The 15,764-nt window shown below is 46.5% G+C and overlaps 1 protein-coding gene across 1 annotated transcript in view; it reads left to right on the plus strand.

The window, feature by feature from the left end:
• Positions 1 to 3,438, plus strand: part of UBE2E3 (ubiquitin conjugating enzyme E2 E3) — a 59,963-nt gene extending 56,525 nt beyond the window's left edge. The window contains exon 6 of the mRNA XM_082483729.1: positions 911 to 3,438. Coding sequence (XP_082339855.1) covers positions 911 to 1,008 — 98 coding nt within the window. The 3' untranslated portion in view covers positions 1,009 to 3,438. The remainder of the gene's footprint in view (positions 1 to 910) is intronic.
• The last annotated feature ends 12,326 nt before the right edge of the window (positions 3,439 to 15,764 follow it).

Genomic DNA, 15,764 nt, shown 5'->3' on the forward strand with positions numbered 1-15,764 from the left:
TTTTCACTCCTCTTGGCACAACAGAAAGTAAATCGCATTAGGCCCTTTTTTTTTCCCAGTGTACGGTGGACAACCTAAGCTGATGCCATTGAAGGTCTGTATTGCAGGAGCTCCAGCCAGTGAGTGGTCAGTCAGGAAAGCACAAAAGTTCTCTTGAGTTATAAACTCATAAATCCCATAGGTTGGAAGGGGCTGCAGGAAGTCCCTTCTTTTGTAAAGCAATTGAAACGTTTAATCTTGCAGATGTGAGGGGGACGATGTTCAGAGAGATTTCTCTCTTTTTCAAAGGGAGTTCCTCCTTCCTGTTGGAAGGAGAAGAACTCCAGTGGAAGCAGTACAGTTTCTCAGCAGCAACTCTGTGACCAGTGTCATTAGGCAATGAATGCTAATTGCCTGCGGGGCAGGAACTGAGCAGTAGTGCTAAGATGAGAGTTCATTTACAGAAGGCTGGTAATGATCAGGGAGAAGTAGAGTAGCCTCTTTGATACAAAAGTTTGATGACTCTTGAAGCAAACTGGATGCCCTCTGTGTGTATCCTATGGTCCTGATACCCAAATGTACACTAGTCCTGCCCAGCACTGTGACAGAAGTGCGCCAGGCTGCGCTCGCTGAATGTCCCCTGCATGTGGCGGCCCTTCCGAAGGGGTGAAAGCAGGGCGTCTGGCTGGGGCAAGATTCATTAATATGCAAATAACCACAACAGATTTTTCTGTTTTCTTTTTCTGTTCATTGCGCCTTGTGTGCTTTCTTTTGGAAATGTCTTGTGTGATAAAAGCCCCGCTATATCTCACAGCAATTTCATGCCTAACGAAGACTATATTTTGGAATAGATTCTGTATTTTAAATCATGTATTTTTATTTTTTTTTATTGCGGAACAGTTTCTAATGCGTCTTCTCCTGCCTTTTGCAGCTGACCCTCTGGTTGGAAGCATAGCCACTCAGTACCTGACCAACAGAGCAGAACATGACAGGATAGCCAGACAGTGGACCAAGAGATATGCAACATAAACGACAAACTACTTTGTGCAGTGTGAAGGTGCGGAAGGCAACTTTGCAGTGTGCAACAAATCTTTATAGCCTTTACAATACGGACTTCTGTGTATATGTTATACTGATTCTACTCTGCTTTTATCCTTTTGAAGACTGGGATACTGCCCCCCAAAAAGGTAAATGCTATCAGGAGTAGAAATTTGTAGCTGTAGATTAGTTATGTTTAAAATGCCTACTTGCAAGTCTTGCTTCTTTGGGATATCAAAATGTATTTTGTGATGTACTAAGGATACTGTTCCTGAAGTCAACCAAATATTATAGTGCATTTTAGCCTAATTCATTATCTGTATGAAGTTATTAAAGGTAGCTGTAGATTACTAGGAATTATGTCATTTGTATTAAACCCAGATCTATTTCCAATATGTGGTACATGCTGTTGTGAAAACTGTTTTAACTTTTACCTTTGTCAGTTTGTAATGAAAGGATTTCCTTTTTCCCTTTGTAGCTCAGAGAGCACCCAGTGTATCATCTCAAACACAATAAACATGTTCCCCAAGGAGTAGTTTCTTTGTTTTCCTATTTTAAATTAATATTTGAATAAATTTAATTATAGTAACAAGGCAGGGCCAATGTATCACAGATCCCTGTGGATAATCTTTAAATGAATATACATAAGCAAAGGCTTGCTATTAAATGTTTAATGCACACCTGTGGATTGTTTAAGTTTTCCCTGTTTTGTTTTTAACAGAACAAATGTCATTTTTACAATTTCCTTAAATTTAATACTGTTTGGCTCTTTCTCAAGTTGGAATGAGAGCATTGCGTATGCTTACTTCAGAAGTCCATGTAGCTGGTTGCTTCAGGGCCAGTCCCGCTCTCATAACGGGCTGCCTGAGTCTTGCTACGTATTTTTTTTGCAGGACGAGGGCCAAGTTAGAGATAGTCTGGTGCTTTTGTTTCCAAGTAAAGCAGGTCGGACTTGCTGATCTAGAGATTTACAGTTATCCATTGAAAATGGTCTTCCAAAGCATGATTGAACACTGTATCATCTGTCCAGAAAAGAGAGGAGTAGAATAAATTTAACCAGATTTTTATGACATTAAAACAGGGGTGGGGGAAATGAACCTTTGTTAGTGAAAATGAAACCTGTAAAACTATTAGACTACGTTTCCCCCCCTTCACTTTCTGGCTTGGAAATTTTGTAACATCTGTAAGTAACAAAGTTATACAGCTTTATAGTACATACAGTTTAAAAAGTAGAGTCACTAATAGTTTTATAATTTAAGCTTTTATAGGTTGCCAGTCATAATATTGAATATAAAAAAAGAGACTTGATCCCTTTAAATGATTTTTAAAATTACACTTGATTTTAAACTTTACAGTCTCCCTTCCTACCTGGTGTTTTTGGAGATAATGTAGCACTTCCACCAATAAGATGCTCTGCTCATTTAATATATGAAAACTGAATGTTAAGTTTAAATATTAAAGCAATAGAAAAAATGTTAACGATTTAGATCTAAAGTTAGCCATCACTATATAGGTCCCTGGTTTTTGTATCACATAACCCTTGACCGCCAGTTGTCCACCCTACTTTAAGTATTTCTACAGATTCCTGAAGGTGGCTTGAAGAACTGTGTATCCCAAATATCTTAACCTAGAAGCCAGTCTCTCTTGGTAGCTACAAGATAGCTTTAGAGTTCAGGTTATGAAGTGCAAAAGGGAATGAGAAACAGGGGATCTGGCAGGTGAATATGCCTAAGTCAGGTAACAGACTAATGCCAGGAGATGAAGTGCTGGAAATCACTGCTGAAGGTGACCAGAGTTTCTCACCATGTCATTGGACGTGTGAGAAATAGCACAGATTGGCAATGAAACAAGGGGCTATCACATCCGGGCTGGACGTCTAAAGTCTGCTCGCTGCTGACCATTAGCGCACTCGTGGGCGACACGGTGCTCGTACACCACTCCAGTGACTTTCCAGTCAAGAGCAAACTATGTATTTCACACGTTAACTGCGTTGCCTACAGAATCTACAGATATTTATATCATAAAGTTTTATGGTATAAAAATACAGGTTTTAATCCTAATTTTAACGTATTTTGGGTTTGTATTGTACCTACAACTTCAGATACCTAGGTGTACAAGTGGGATGCCTTGTTAGTGTTGCCCCATCTTGCCTTCCTTGCAATTGGATCCTTTACACTGAATTCCCATCCTTTTTTTTTGTTGTTTTTGTTTTTGTTGTTGGTTTTGTCATGATTCTGTTCTTTTTTAATGTAGGTTTTTTTGTGTGTAAATTTTATATTTACTGAAGTAAAGGTTGTTTTTGTGTAAACATTTAAACTTTAAAAAAAAGAAAAGAAGCTAATTTTGTTTCTCAAGTTCTCTCTGCTAAACCATGCAGTAGAAAGAAATTTGTATTGTTAAATAAATCAATTAGTTGTTAAATGAGAATGTGTGTCTGTTTTCATGGGGAGGGGAGAAATCCCTGCTGGAAGTATATCCGAAATACCAGTTGCAAAGGGCATCTGGTGTTTTCAAACTATTTCCTTCCTGGCTGTGCTGGGGTAAATCATAGAATGGTTTAGGTTGGAAGGGACCTTGAAGATCATCAAGTTCCAACCCCCCCGCCATAGGCAGGGACACCTCCCACTAGACCAGGTTGCCCAAGGCCACGTCCAGCCTGGCCTTAAACACTTCCAGGGATGGGGCCTCAACAACCTCTCTGGGCAACCTCATCCACTGTCTTACCACCCTCAAAGTGAAAAACTTCTTCCTAATGTTTAGTCTAAACCTACCCCCTTCCAGTTTAAAGGCATTCCCCCTCATCCTATCACTACATGCCCTTGTAAAAAGTCCCTCCCCAGCTCTCCTGTAGGCCCCCTTTAGGTCCTGGAAGGCCACAATAAGATCTCCCCAGAGCCTTCTCTTCTCCAGGCTGAACAGCCCCAACTCTCTCAGTCTGTCCTCATAGGAGAGGTGCTCCAGCCCTCGGATCATCCCCGTGGCTCTCCTCTGGACACGCTCCAGCAGGTCCATGTCTTTCCTATGTTGGGGACTCCAGAGCTGGATGCAGTACTCCAGGTGGGGTCTCACGAGAGTGGAGTAGAGGGGCAGAATCACCTCCTTTGACCTGCTGGCCACACTTCTTCTGATGCAGCTGAGGATACGGTTGGCCGTCCGGGCTGCGATCGCACATTGCTGGCTCATGTTGAGCTTCTCGTCAGTTAGCACCCCCAGGTCCTTCTCCTCAGGGCTGCTCTCCAGCCATTCCCTGCCGAGCCTGTGTTTGTGCTTGGGATTGCCCCAACCCAGATGTAAGACCTTGCACTTGGCCTTGTTGAACTGCATGAGGTTGGCTTGGGCCCACCTCTGCAGCCTGTCCAGGTCCTTCTGGATGGCATCCCTCCCTTCCAGCATGTGTACCTCACCAAACAGCTTGGTATCATCAGCAAACTTGCTGAGGGTGCACTTGACCCCACTGTCCATGTTGCCTACAAAGATGTTGAACAGTACAGGTCCCAGTACTGACCCCTGAGGAACGCCACTCGTCACTGCTCTCCACTTGGACATCGAGCTGTTGACCACAACTCTTTGAGTGTGACCATCCAGCCAGTTCTTTATCCACTGAGTGGTCCATTTGTCGAATCCATATCTCTCCAATTTAGAGACCAGGATATCGTGTGGGATGGTGTCAAACGCTTTGCGCAAGTCCAGGTAGATGACATTATTGGTTGCTCTTCCTTTGTTCACTGCCGCTGTAACCCCTTTGTAGAAGGCCACCAAATTTGTCAGGCATGACTTGCCCTTGGTGAAGCCATGCTGGCTGTCACCAATCACCTCCTTGTTTTCTATGTGCCTTAGCAGAGTTTCTAGGAGGATCTGCTCCATGATCTTGCCAGGCACAGAGGTGAGACTGACTGGCCTGTAGTTCCCCGGGTCTTCCTGGTTTCCCTTTTTGAAAATAGGGGTTATGTTTCCCCTTTTCCAGTCGGCAGGAACCTCACCAGAGCGCCACGACTTCTCAAATATGATGGCTAGTGGCTTAGCGACTTCATCTGCCAGTTCCCTCAGGACCCGCGGATGTATCTCATCAGGTCCCATGGACTGCACCTTCAGGTTCCTCAGCTGGTCTCGCACTTGATCTTCACCTACAGTGGGTGATTCTCCATTTTCCCAGTCCTCGCCTTTGCATTCTGCATCACGGGCAGTGCAACTGCAGTCCTTGCCAGTGAAAACTGAGGCAAAAAAGCCATTGAGTACCTCAGCTCTGTCTCTGTCCCCGGTAACCAGTTCTTGCGTTTCCCTCTGGAGAGGGCCCATATTTTCCCTAATCATTCTTTTCTCGCTGACATACTTAAAGAAGGATTTTTTGTTTGTGTTAATGTCCCTGGCCAGATTTAGTTCTATCTGGGCTTTAGCTTGTCTAACCCGATCCCTGGCTGCTCGAACGATTCCTCTGTATTCCTGCCAGGCTACCCACTCCTGTTTCCGCTCCCTATAAGCCTCAATACCGGACACTACCAAAGCACAGCACTGATCCTGTTTTACAGTTCTAATTTTCAGTTCCATCTTCTTATTGCCAACCATTGGGCTCTGTATTTGGGAAAAAGTGAACTGGAATAACGTTTTTGTGAAAAGACCGGCTAAAGATATCACATGTCCCCCTCTTCTCCATTTTGGATGGGCTTTTCTTGTTCTGTTGTCTTTGGGATTTGAGCTGGGAGCACATGCAGCTGGCTGGGAAGGTGCCCCAACTGGTCTCCATGACCTCCTGGCACGAAGAGCGCTCGTGTGGGAACCGCCTGTCCAGCCTTTGAGCTGTGACACTGTTGAGGGACAGAGAGGGCCAAGCCAAACGGGCAAACACGGTCACATCTCTCTGCTTTTCCGCTGAGGTGCTGGCTACATTCAGAGCGAAGACTTTGTCATATCAAAATGAGAAGGGATGGGTGAATATAAATGTATTAAATATAAATAAATGCAATGGAAAGGGAAATGTAGATCAGCCTTGTTATTTCTGCACCAACGTGTTCTTGGTGAGCTGCTTCACGTCCTGTGATGTCTTAGCGATGTGGGGGGCACCTTATGGGGGGACGTTCTCGCTTTACTGATCAATGTTGACTAGCAATGGTTGGAAGTCTGTAGCTGGGAAGGGAACGAGTCAGTATGGGGCTAGAAAGCGAGACTGCAGGGTAGCCTGTGCCAGGCTTGAGCAGCCTCGTAAGGAAAGGGGGAACTGAAGCAAGTCTGGTTCGTGCTCTGCTCCATTCCTGCCTCTCGGGGCGAAAAGGAAACTGCCACGCTTTGCTGCACGCCGGTTCCTGCTCCATACGGGCTTATTTGTGAGATCAAGCTTCCCCCATTCTTCACCTTCATGTGTGGGAACCAGATTTGTGGCCTCGCAGCAGTGTCCCCGCTTGCCTGCACCACAAAGGGAGAGCTGCAGGGCTCGGGCCGAGGGCCTTCATGCTGGCTGGGTGCAGCTCCGAGCCGCAGGGCAGCCCTGGCCACCCCTTTGCTGCCACTGCCACGGCTTCCCCATGGCTCTGCCCGGGTCACCACAGTGCTGTAGGGGAGGACGCTAGAGACCACAGCAGCTTCTACATTGATCTCGTGGTCTTCTGCCCCTGGGGTTTCGTCTGCGTGGGCACAGGCAGCAAAGGGAAGGCTCCTGACTGCGGGGTGAAGAGTGAATTTCATCTTTTCCTGCATTTCCTTCAGCAAAACCCAGCCCTGTGGGAGCAGGAAGGCTTGTGCAGGCATCCTGAACTAAAACTGCTTCAAAGGACGGTGGCAGTAGCGTGACTAAAATGAGATTTAAATCAGCCGTAAACCAGCGTTGTATTCCTGCAGGCCGTGCTATAGCCGGGGAAACAGATGCATTTTGAGAACTCGGCGCCGCTTCGCGTACGGTGTCCCTTCAACCCCTGCATGGCGGCACCCCTTGCACAAGAGGAGAGATCATCGTGTAACACAACGTGTGTTTTAGAGGGAGAAGACTGCAGACAACAGCGCGGCCGCTTGTTCTGCTGCCTGACCTCGCTGCTGTCAATGATAATGAGACACGTTCAACTGTAGCTTAGGTGGAAGAGCAGATAATGCACTCGGAAGATAATTGCTGGAACGTTTGCAGCACGCAGGGGCTTTTGCCTTTTTGCCCTTAAAGAGGGAAACCTGCTCCAGCTTGTCTTCCCCCACCTCTCTGCGTGCGTGTCTCTCTGGAGTGCAGTTAAGACTGCCTCTGTTGCTGGGTAGAACAGAAAGCAACCAACACACTAGCAACAATTTGGGGGATCCTTAAAAATAAAACCTGCCAGGAATAGATAGAATAAGAGGCATGGTATGAAAAATATACATCTCTCATCCCCCCACAGTGACTACGTCTGAGCACAGGCTCTGCGTCTGTAGGGATGTAAGGTGTGGTGGGACCACATGCACGGATGACAAATGTGTATATTTGTCTCTCTCATTGTCTTTATTGCTCTTCTGCAGGTAAGGTGAGGACAGCCCTGTCTGTTCATGGAGTGTTTCCAAGTATTGGGAAGCATTTTGTAACTTCCTTGTCCAAGGTAAACATCTCTTTGAACCATCCTGAGTTGTTACCCTCCACAACATCCTTTGACAGCGAATGCTACAGTTTAATTATGGACTGTGAAAAAATACTTTGTTTGTTATGTGATTATTTCATGTAACCTGTTATGTGAACACTTCATTTTGTGCCTCCTAGTTTTGCACTCTGAGAATTAATGAATAATTGCATCTGTTCTCCTTCTTGATCCCGTTTATGATTTTATGTACCATTATTATTATCAGCCCCTAGTAACCTCTTTTTCCAGGCTGGAAAGTCCTCATTTATTTAACCGCTGCCTGTATGGAAGACGCTCCGATTATCCTGGTCACCCTTGTCTGTACATTTTGTAATTCTGCTGCAGCTAATTTAAAGGAATGAGTGCTGCGTGCTGTATCAAAAGGTGAACTCACAACACATCTGGAATAATGTTTTGGGGGTTGGTCTGCTTGCTTAGTAATTCGTAGTACTCTGCCTTTTTGAGCCTTGCTTATTGCTTAGCTAATTGTTTAAGCTGTGTTCAGGGATGTTGGAATTTCTTTTCTGAGCAATAGCTAATTTAACGTTTTACGTAGGTCTAACAAATTTGTCTTTCCCAATATCCGCCGCATTGTATTTATCATCGGCAAATTCCTCTGTGATCTTATCTGTGATCTTATAAGATCATTATCTCCCAGTTCTCAGTATCGTGAAATGCTCTATGACTCTTGGCAGTCAGTTTTAGTTTAGTCTGCCTCGAATATTGACTCCGTGTGTGCCGCGTACGCTTGGGGTGGGAGGTAACAGCAAAAGTAATAGCGAAGTGCCCTGGACAGGTTTGTCTGCCAAGAAGTGATGGGTCCCAGAGGACAAATTATCAGCTGGCTTCTGAATGGCACAAATGAAAGCAGCTGCCAACTGTTTTCATCAGTCTGGGCTTTGTCTCCCTCTACAGAACAAATGTCAGGTCATTATTTAAAGAGGAGCTCAGCGTGGGTAAATTTTGCGGAGTGCTGAATGAGCTGTCATCCCGGAGATCAGTCTTCTGGGATATCGGATAGGTAGGCAGGGGCGAATCGCGAATCCTGTGGGAGACCATTCCTCTGAACGTGGCGACCGGATGTACCTCTGAAGGGTACAGTTGGGTTAGAAATCTGCGGTCTAGTGTTCGTTCGCGGCGCCAGGCAGCAACAGTGGGGCTGGAAAGGCAGAGGGGGTAACTGGAAGCGGAACGAAGCTGTTAAAGCACAGCGGTGCGTGATGGCATTTCTCACACCGAGGAAGGCAACTTCTTGCAAGCGTAGAAGTCCGTGGTTGTGTTTATGTATTCCAGCATTTTAAATCTGCGTACATTTGTGAAAATTTGAACCACGCCGGGACTCTCTTGACTGCATGCTAAAGAAAGAGGTTACCGGTACTTACGGTTCCTAATTTATAGGCAGTGGAATCAAAGTGACAAATTATTTTACACTTGTTGTCAGTTTCTGAAGGGAAATATTAACATGGTTTATGCTGTTCTGCCATTGCCCGGGTTTCCCCGTTAGCTGTGAATCTAGGGTGCTGTCTTTTCACTGCTGGAATGATTAGTTATTATGTACAAGCAACATTTTTCATTCTATTCACTTCTGAGTGTTACTGTTTCCAGCCGATTTTTTTCTGTAAGTATGGATTTAATGAAGAACTAAAAACATTAAGGTATCACGTAAGCTTCATGCATTGATTTAGATGATACTTTGCTGTAAAATGAGCTGAATTATCTTTCTTAAATGAAGAGAGTAAGAATTAAATTACACAGTAGTTCTTGTGGAAGGTGATGCTGTTTATTAGCAGGTCTGTTACCCAGTTCAGTACATTATATAGGTAAATCACTGACTTTACTACAATTTTCCCTTGCCCACTGCATAATATTTGATCCAAGCATTTATAAACTGGCAGCCGGAATGAATGAAAAAGATGAAGTACTGTGGAGCTTCGTTGTGGTGAGGGAGAAAGAAACTGCCGCAGGTATAAAAAAACACTGAATGTCTCAACTTTGCATAAGAAGGAAAAACTAAAGTTTGGACAAATCAAACCAAACGCTGGCTTTGTGTGGCCCAGCGAATTTCCTGCATTCCTGTCATGAAATAAAGAAAAGGGAAGGAGAGGAAAGGAGAGGAAAGGAAAGGGAAGGAGAGGAAAGAAAAGGGGAGGAGAGGAGAGAAGAGAGGAGAGGAGAGAGAGGAGAGGAGAGGAGAGGGAGAGGAGAGGAGAGGAGAGGAGAGGAGAGGAGAGGAGAGGAGAGGAGAGGAGAGGAGAGGAGAGGAGAGGAGAGGAGAGGAGAGGAGAGGAGAGAGAGAAGAGGAGAGGAGAGGAGAGGAAGAGGAGAGGAGAGGAGAGGAGAGGAGAGGAGAGGAGAGAGGAGAGGAGAGGAGGAGAGGAGAGGAGAGGAGGAGAGGAGAGGAGAGGAGAGGAGAGGAGAGGAGAGGAGAGGAAAGGATAAAAAATAATAAAATGAAATAATAAAAATAACAAAAAATAACAAACAAAACAAAACAAAACAAAACAAAACAAAACAAAATAAAATAAAATAAAATAAAATAAAATAAAATAAAATAAAATAAAATAAAATAAAGGGACAAATAAATAGCAAGCCAGGGAAACAGCCAAATGAAATATTTGAGAAGTGTTCACTTGCGGGGGCTTTTTTGAACCCAGCTGTAGCGTCAGGGGCTCCTCCTGACCTGTGCAGGGCGCAGCGTCCCTGGAGGCGTTCGTGGCCGGGCTGGATGGGGCTCCGAGCCACCGGGTCTGGCGGGAGGTGTCCCTGCCCGCGGCCGCGGGGTTGGGAGGAGGTGACCTTCAAGGTCCCTTCCGACCCGACCCGTTCTATGATCCTACGAGCCTTCCTCAGGCTTCGCTGCTCCTGCAGCCCCTCCCCGGCGGAGGGGCGGGTGACCGGGGATTTGGGGACACCCCGCCGCCTCCCGCCGCCGCCGCCGCCGGGCCGCGCGCGCCCGCTAGGTGTCGCTGCCGCACCGGCTACCGCCGCCCGCCCGTCCCCGCCGGCCACGCGCCCGGCGCCAGGCCGGGGGGAGGGGGGGACGGGGGACGCGGGGGCACGGGGCGGGGGACAGGGCGATGCCGGGGATTGCGGCCACGACCGGCCAGCCTTCCGCTGGGGGTCCCCACGGCCCGCGGTTGTGCTGCCGAGGCGGGGGACGCCTCCCGAGGTGTCCCCGGTGCAGGTGTGACAGCCCCGGTCGCCCTCCACTGGCCCGGCGGGAGCAACGGGGGCGGCGGCCAGCGGAGACCGTGGCCCCCGCGGGACGGGGAGGGCGCGATGGCGGGGGTCGGGGCGTCCCCGCCTGTGGGGGATGGCGGCGGGGTGACCTACTGCCGCCTTCCACTCAGCAGCCGCTGCGGTGCACTCTAAGGACGGGCAATTCGCTTCGAAGAGTATTTTTTACCTCCCAAAATGGTTAAAAGTGGGGAACTGCGACAGAGCATCTGAAATAGCTGCCGCCAGCCCCGTCCTCCCTCGCTCCCAAGGCCGCTGAGCTGCCTTAAGCGCCACAAAATTAACTGTCACTGACACACGCCCGATGGCCCGAGAGGGAGGTGAAGCGTTGGTCGGTGCCTCGCCGCCCCTCGGAGGGTGTCTTTTTTTTTTTCCCTCAGAAAGGGAGGCCATATATTTAGATGGTCTTGATTATGGCAAGTATCTGTTTTGCAAATTTATTCTCCTGGAATGTTGTTATTTTCAACAAGGCAATTTCGTTCCGGATTTTTTTGCTTCCTCAGAAAGAGAGACTGTATATTTAGAATAGTGGTGCTGCACTTCGACGCCACTGCTGCCAAAGAAGAGGCAGTCGAAGGAAACGAATAGGCAAGTTAAGTGAGGTTTTCAACTATCTTTCAAAGCTAAATCTTTGCAGATGGGTAGATTGGGTCCAGATGGAATGAAGTATCATGTTCAGTTTCTATTTTCTTTATTAGATTAAATATTAGGCTCCTGGCATCAGAAAGTTCTTTTTCCTCGTCTTATAATCCATTTCCATTCACAAGTCCCAGTCAGAAAACTGGCCTCGCAGACAGCTGGTTTTCTTTCCGTAACAAAGGATCCCAACGGCGCTGCTTCCTTTTCTCCTTTGCACGGTCTGTTCCGCTGGTCACGTCTCGGAGGAGTTTATCCAAACCCCGGGGCAGTCGTGGGGGGCTACTGCCTCGTAAGCCAGCAAGACTTTTCCTGGCCCTTGACTTGTATTTTGCCCCTTGAAGGGTGACCTCAGCTAAACGCCGTTTAAAGGTAAAGCTGGCAGAGGTGACTTGTGACTTTCTCAGAGTTGCCGACTCAGCCTCACTGCACTGATGCTGCTCCTTTTACCCCTCCAGCAGCGGTTCCTCGGTGTAACAAACACGAGTTGTGCTGGTCTGGCACTGTCTGCTGAAAAATGACGTCTGGATAAATATTTTAAATTTACCAAATTGCTAATGATTTTCGAAGGCTTTAATTGAGTGATTAAAGCAGCCATTGATTTTTCAGGCCTCGACCTATGCTGTAATTCAGCCATTCTGCAAAGAAAGTCACGCGCAATCAGATTTAGGCAGCATTCAAAGTGAGGCCTGAGCAATTACCATCGCAAACGTCAGGTATTGTGTTTGCCTTATTAACTTACATTAGGAACCTGCAGCGAAGCTGTGAAATAGCAGTCGTCTTAAGACGTTTCCTGTGGTAGGGTTTTTATTGAAGACATTTACAGAGCCATAAAGTGCAAAGGGGGATGGTTCATGCAAATTGCCGAGATTTATGCTTTGAACACGATATAAGGCTGCAAATGTGCTGGAAATCTTACAAAACTACTACCAAGTCCCACAGACTGCGTTGGGAGGAGCCAATACTTCCTCGCTGTGGACTGTTTAAACATATAACAATTTAAACAGTTGGCAGCGGTGTTTGGAGAGCTGGTTAAAACTGACCAGGCTTTTTCCAGTCAGGCCAGGATTCAGGTTGGGAGTTTGGCACAGGACAGCATCGTGGGGAGCTCCCATGGTACTAAGCCCCCAGTCCGGCCACTTCATGATCCACCTGCCCCATCCATCACAGTGATGCTCCCTATAGGCAGTTGTTACTTCATGAGGGACCTTCTTGTTCAGTCCCTCGGGATGGTGGACCTTCTAGCTGCTGTTCAGTCCAGTTGGCCTTTGGGGAACCTTCAGACTTCCATTTAGAGGGGGAACTACAAAGAGAGAAGATAGATTTTGTGACCCAACCCAATTTATTTGGATAACAGTAGTGACCCAAAGCTGAGGAACATTTGCCACACAGTAAAATAAAAATGCTCGCAAAACAAGAACCAAGAAGTTTGAGAGCAATTTGAAAACATAGCGACAAGCTAGTCCTCAGTATTCAACCCCCAACTCTTCTGAAGAAGGGAGTGGATGAGGTCGTCGCAGAGCCCCGAGTCTCACACCTTTGGGAGACATGAAGCTCTGGAGAAGGGAAAGTATAAAAGTCCCCACAGGTACTACCTGCTCTGAACTGCTAGAGCTGACTTTTACCATGAAGATCTGGCTGTCTCTTGGAATCTAAGAATAAAGATATTTGTTTTGCTTTCATTGTAGAAAATGGAGGGAGCTGACTTAGCTCTTTTCAGGTCTTGTCACCATTGTAATTTTCTGCCTGAAGTTTACAGTAGTTCTTGCTTTCCTGCTTTTGTTGCCATACAACTGACTCTGCCGTTCCTGGCCGTTGTTAGGGACACATTGGGAAAGCAGCTCTGGGAGCTGCTTCTGCTGGTTTAAGGACAACCAAGTTACTGTAGCAAGTGTCAAGTGGGCTGCAAGCACCAGATGAGAGCACCTTCCTCCTGGTGTTTACACTGTGCACCAGTACAAAAGATTTTTCTCCCAAGACCATCCTCCCAAACCTTGCTACTGCTTTCTTTTCCTTTCACTTTAAGGGTTTGGAAAGAAGAGGCAATTTCCTCCAATTTGCTCTTACGAAAAACTGGCTAATGTGAACCTAGGGGTTCAGTCTTGAATTAATATAAGGTTAACACTCATGGCAGCTGAGTGATGGGGAAGCAGCAGCGGCTCTGGCTTACGCTGGCTCGCAGAAGGTCCCTGGAGGCCATCACACTGGCAAGAATTATTGCCTGAAGGGCAATTACATTGGCAAGCATCAGCTGGAGCACCGTGCACCCTACTTTCTCACCTCATCATGCCAATTCATGCCGCCAGCTTTGTTCTGACACCCATCCTCTATCACAGGAGCAGGTGGCAAGGAGCCAGCCACGCTCAGCGTGGGGTCCCCGCTCCACGGAGAGCCCGTAACCGAGGGCCAGCTCAGCCTGCCACCGTGGCTGCAAAAACCCAACACAATGCAAAGGACAGAAATAAAGCTCGACTGAATAAAACCCAACGGCTTGGACCGGTCTAAAGGACTTCTCGGGTAAACAAGAGGAGCAAGACAGGGGGAGTGAAGAAAATAAAACTGACGTGCTGGAGCTAGGCCTGAGTGGTGGCAACCGAACAGATGGATGGCTCTACTCATCCTTCTCCTAGGGAAAGGGGTGGTAATTCGACTGTGAGACAAAAGACGCAGAAAGGTGCAGATTTCCCCATCCTGACTGCCATGCCTGCTGCCTTCGGAGATGGCCGTGATCCCACTGGGCCTTCATTGCTCTTATACCACTAGGGTTAGGGATAGGGTACGGAGACAGACAAACCCCGGCACTGGGTTGGAGCGCTGCTGGATGGAGGCCACCAAGGGAGAGGCTGCACTGCCCAAAGACTGGTCCCCAGAGGAGTTTATCCTCTGGGCTATGGGTGAGGGTCCCAGGCTCAGCCTCAGCCCCAGACAAGCACTAGGCTTAGGGATGAACCTGCTTCTGGAACTGTGGGACTATTGCACTTGTTATTTAATAAAATAATAAATGATGGGAAGACTGGAAGCTCAAGATCGAGCAGCTCCAGAAAGCACCCATAAATGAAAAAGAGAAGCACTGCAGACCTACATGTTGCACAAAAAAAAATGCTACTTTTGCAGACCTACCCTGTAATGGGGCCCAAAATATACTTCTGTTCAGCATCCATACTGGAGCTGCAGAAACCAAGACATATTTGGAAAACGAAAATTAAAAAAGAACTACATGAAAAAGTAAAACCCTGTTAACAGTACGCTAGGAGTACATTCAAAGGCGTAAAATCATTATAAGCAGACTGGAAAGTATCCAAAGAAACCTGTTTCTATTGGAAAAGAATATTGGATCTTAGAGCAAAGCTCTTATCAGGAAAGACTTTTAAAAATATGAAAAAAGAAGCTAACTACAGGATAAGGGAAGCTATTAAAAGCAAGCAAGCGCCAGAGGGCTGAATACTAAGGGGACAAAGTTTGCTGCTGATTTATAGTTATTCAAAGTGGTTAAGGGGGAAGCTGACTGTGAAGAACTATCAAAATAGCTTACAGTGACCAGGATTTAATACAGCCAATAAAATTCAATATATTTAAATATAAATTGATAAGCAGGAGGAAAAGAGTCTGATATGAACACGATGGCATCTAAGCTGCTGCTTGTCATCCAAGTGTGGCGCGTAGGACTGATCCACTGTCTCATCCAATGCCAGGATGAATCAAGGACAGCGCAGTTTCTAAACAAACTAAAGACAAAAAAATATTCCTCAGAGCACTGAGGAAACATGTTTGGAAACTCCTTTCCTCAAGGATGTTGTTTGGACTGCTGGAAGTCTACGTTGGATTAAAAAAGGTCAGAGAAAAACAACAACAAAATATTCCCTGACACCTATCTCTGGTTATGGCAGGTTTGAACCAGAGATTGGGTTTTTTCAGCAAAAGTATTCATGTGAGCTGTGATTACATACCTGACTTGTCCTTGGTGGCTGGGCAGCCACCATCGACTGCTGCCACACACCCTCCAGTTCAACTCAGAGGAAAACTTACAGGTGGAGCAGTGACAGAGACCTGAGGTTGATATCACTTATATCGCAAAGCTGGGAATTACAGTTCTTTGTTTATCTCTCTGACTTCCTCAAAAGGAGCAACAGTGAGAGAAGGATTTTTAATCCTATTAATTTTCGCCTATATATCGAAGGTAAGGGTGGGTCTTAGTCTGTATGCGAACATAAACAAGAGGGACTTTGAAATCAAGTCATATGCTGATAATAGATTGACGTCATAAACTTTTGGAGTATAAATTTGGAAATTTTGGCTTAAATGTTCTCCTTC

The sequence above is a fragment of the Vanellus vanellus genome (genome assembly GCF_965231255.1).
Source record: "Vanellus vanellus genome assembly, chromosome: 5".
In the NCBI taxonomy this organism is placed as follows: domain Eukaryota; kingdom Metazoa; phylum Chordata; class Aves; order Charadriiformes; family Charadriidae; genus Vanellus; species Vanellus vanellus.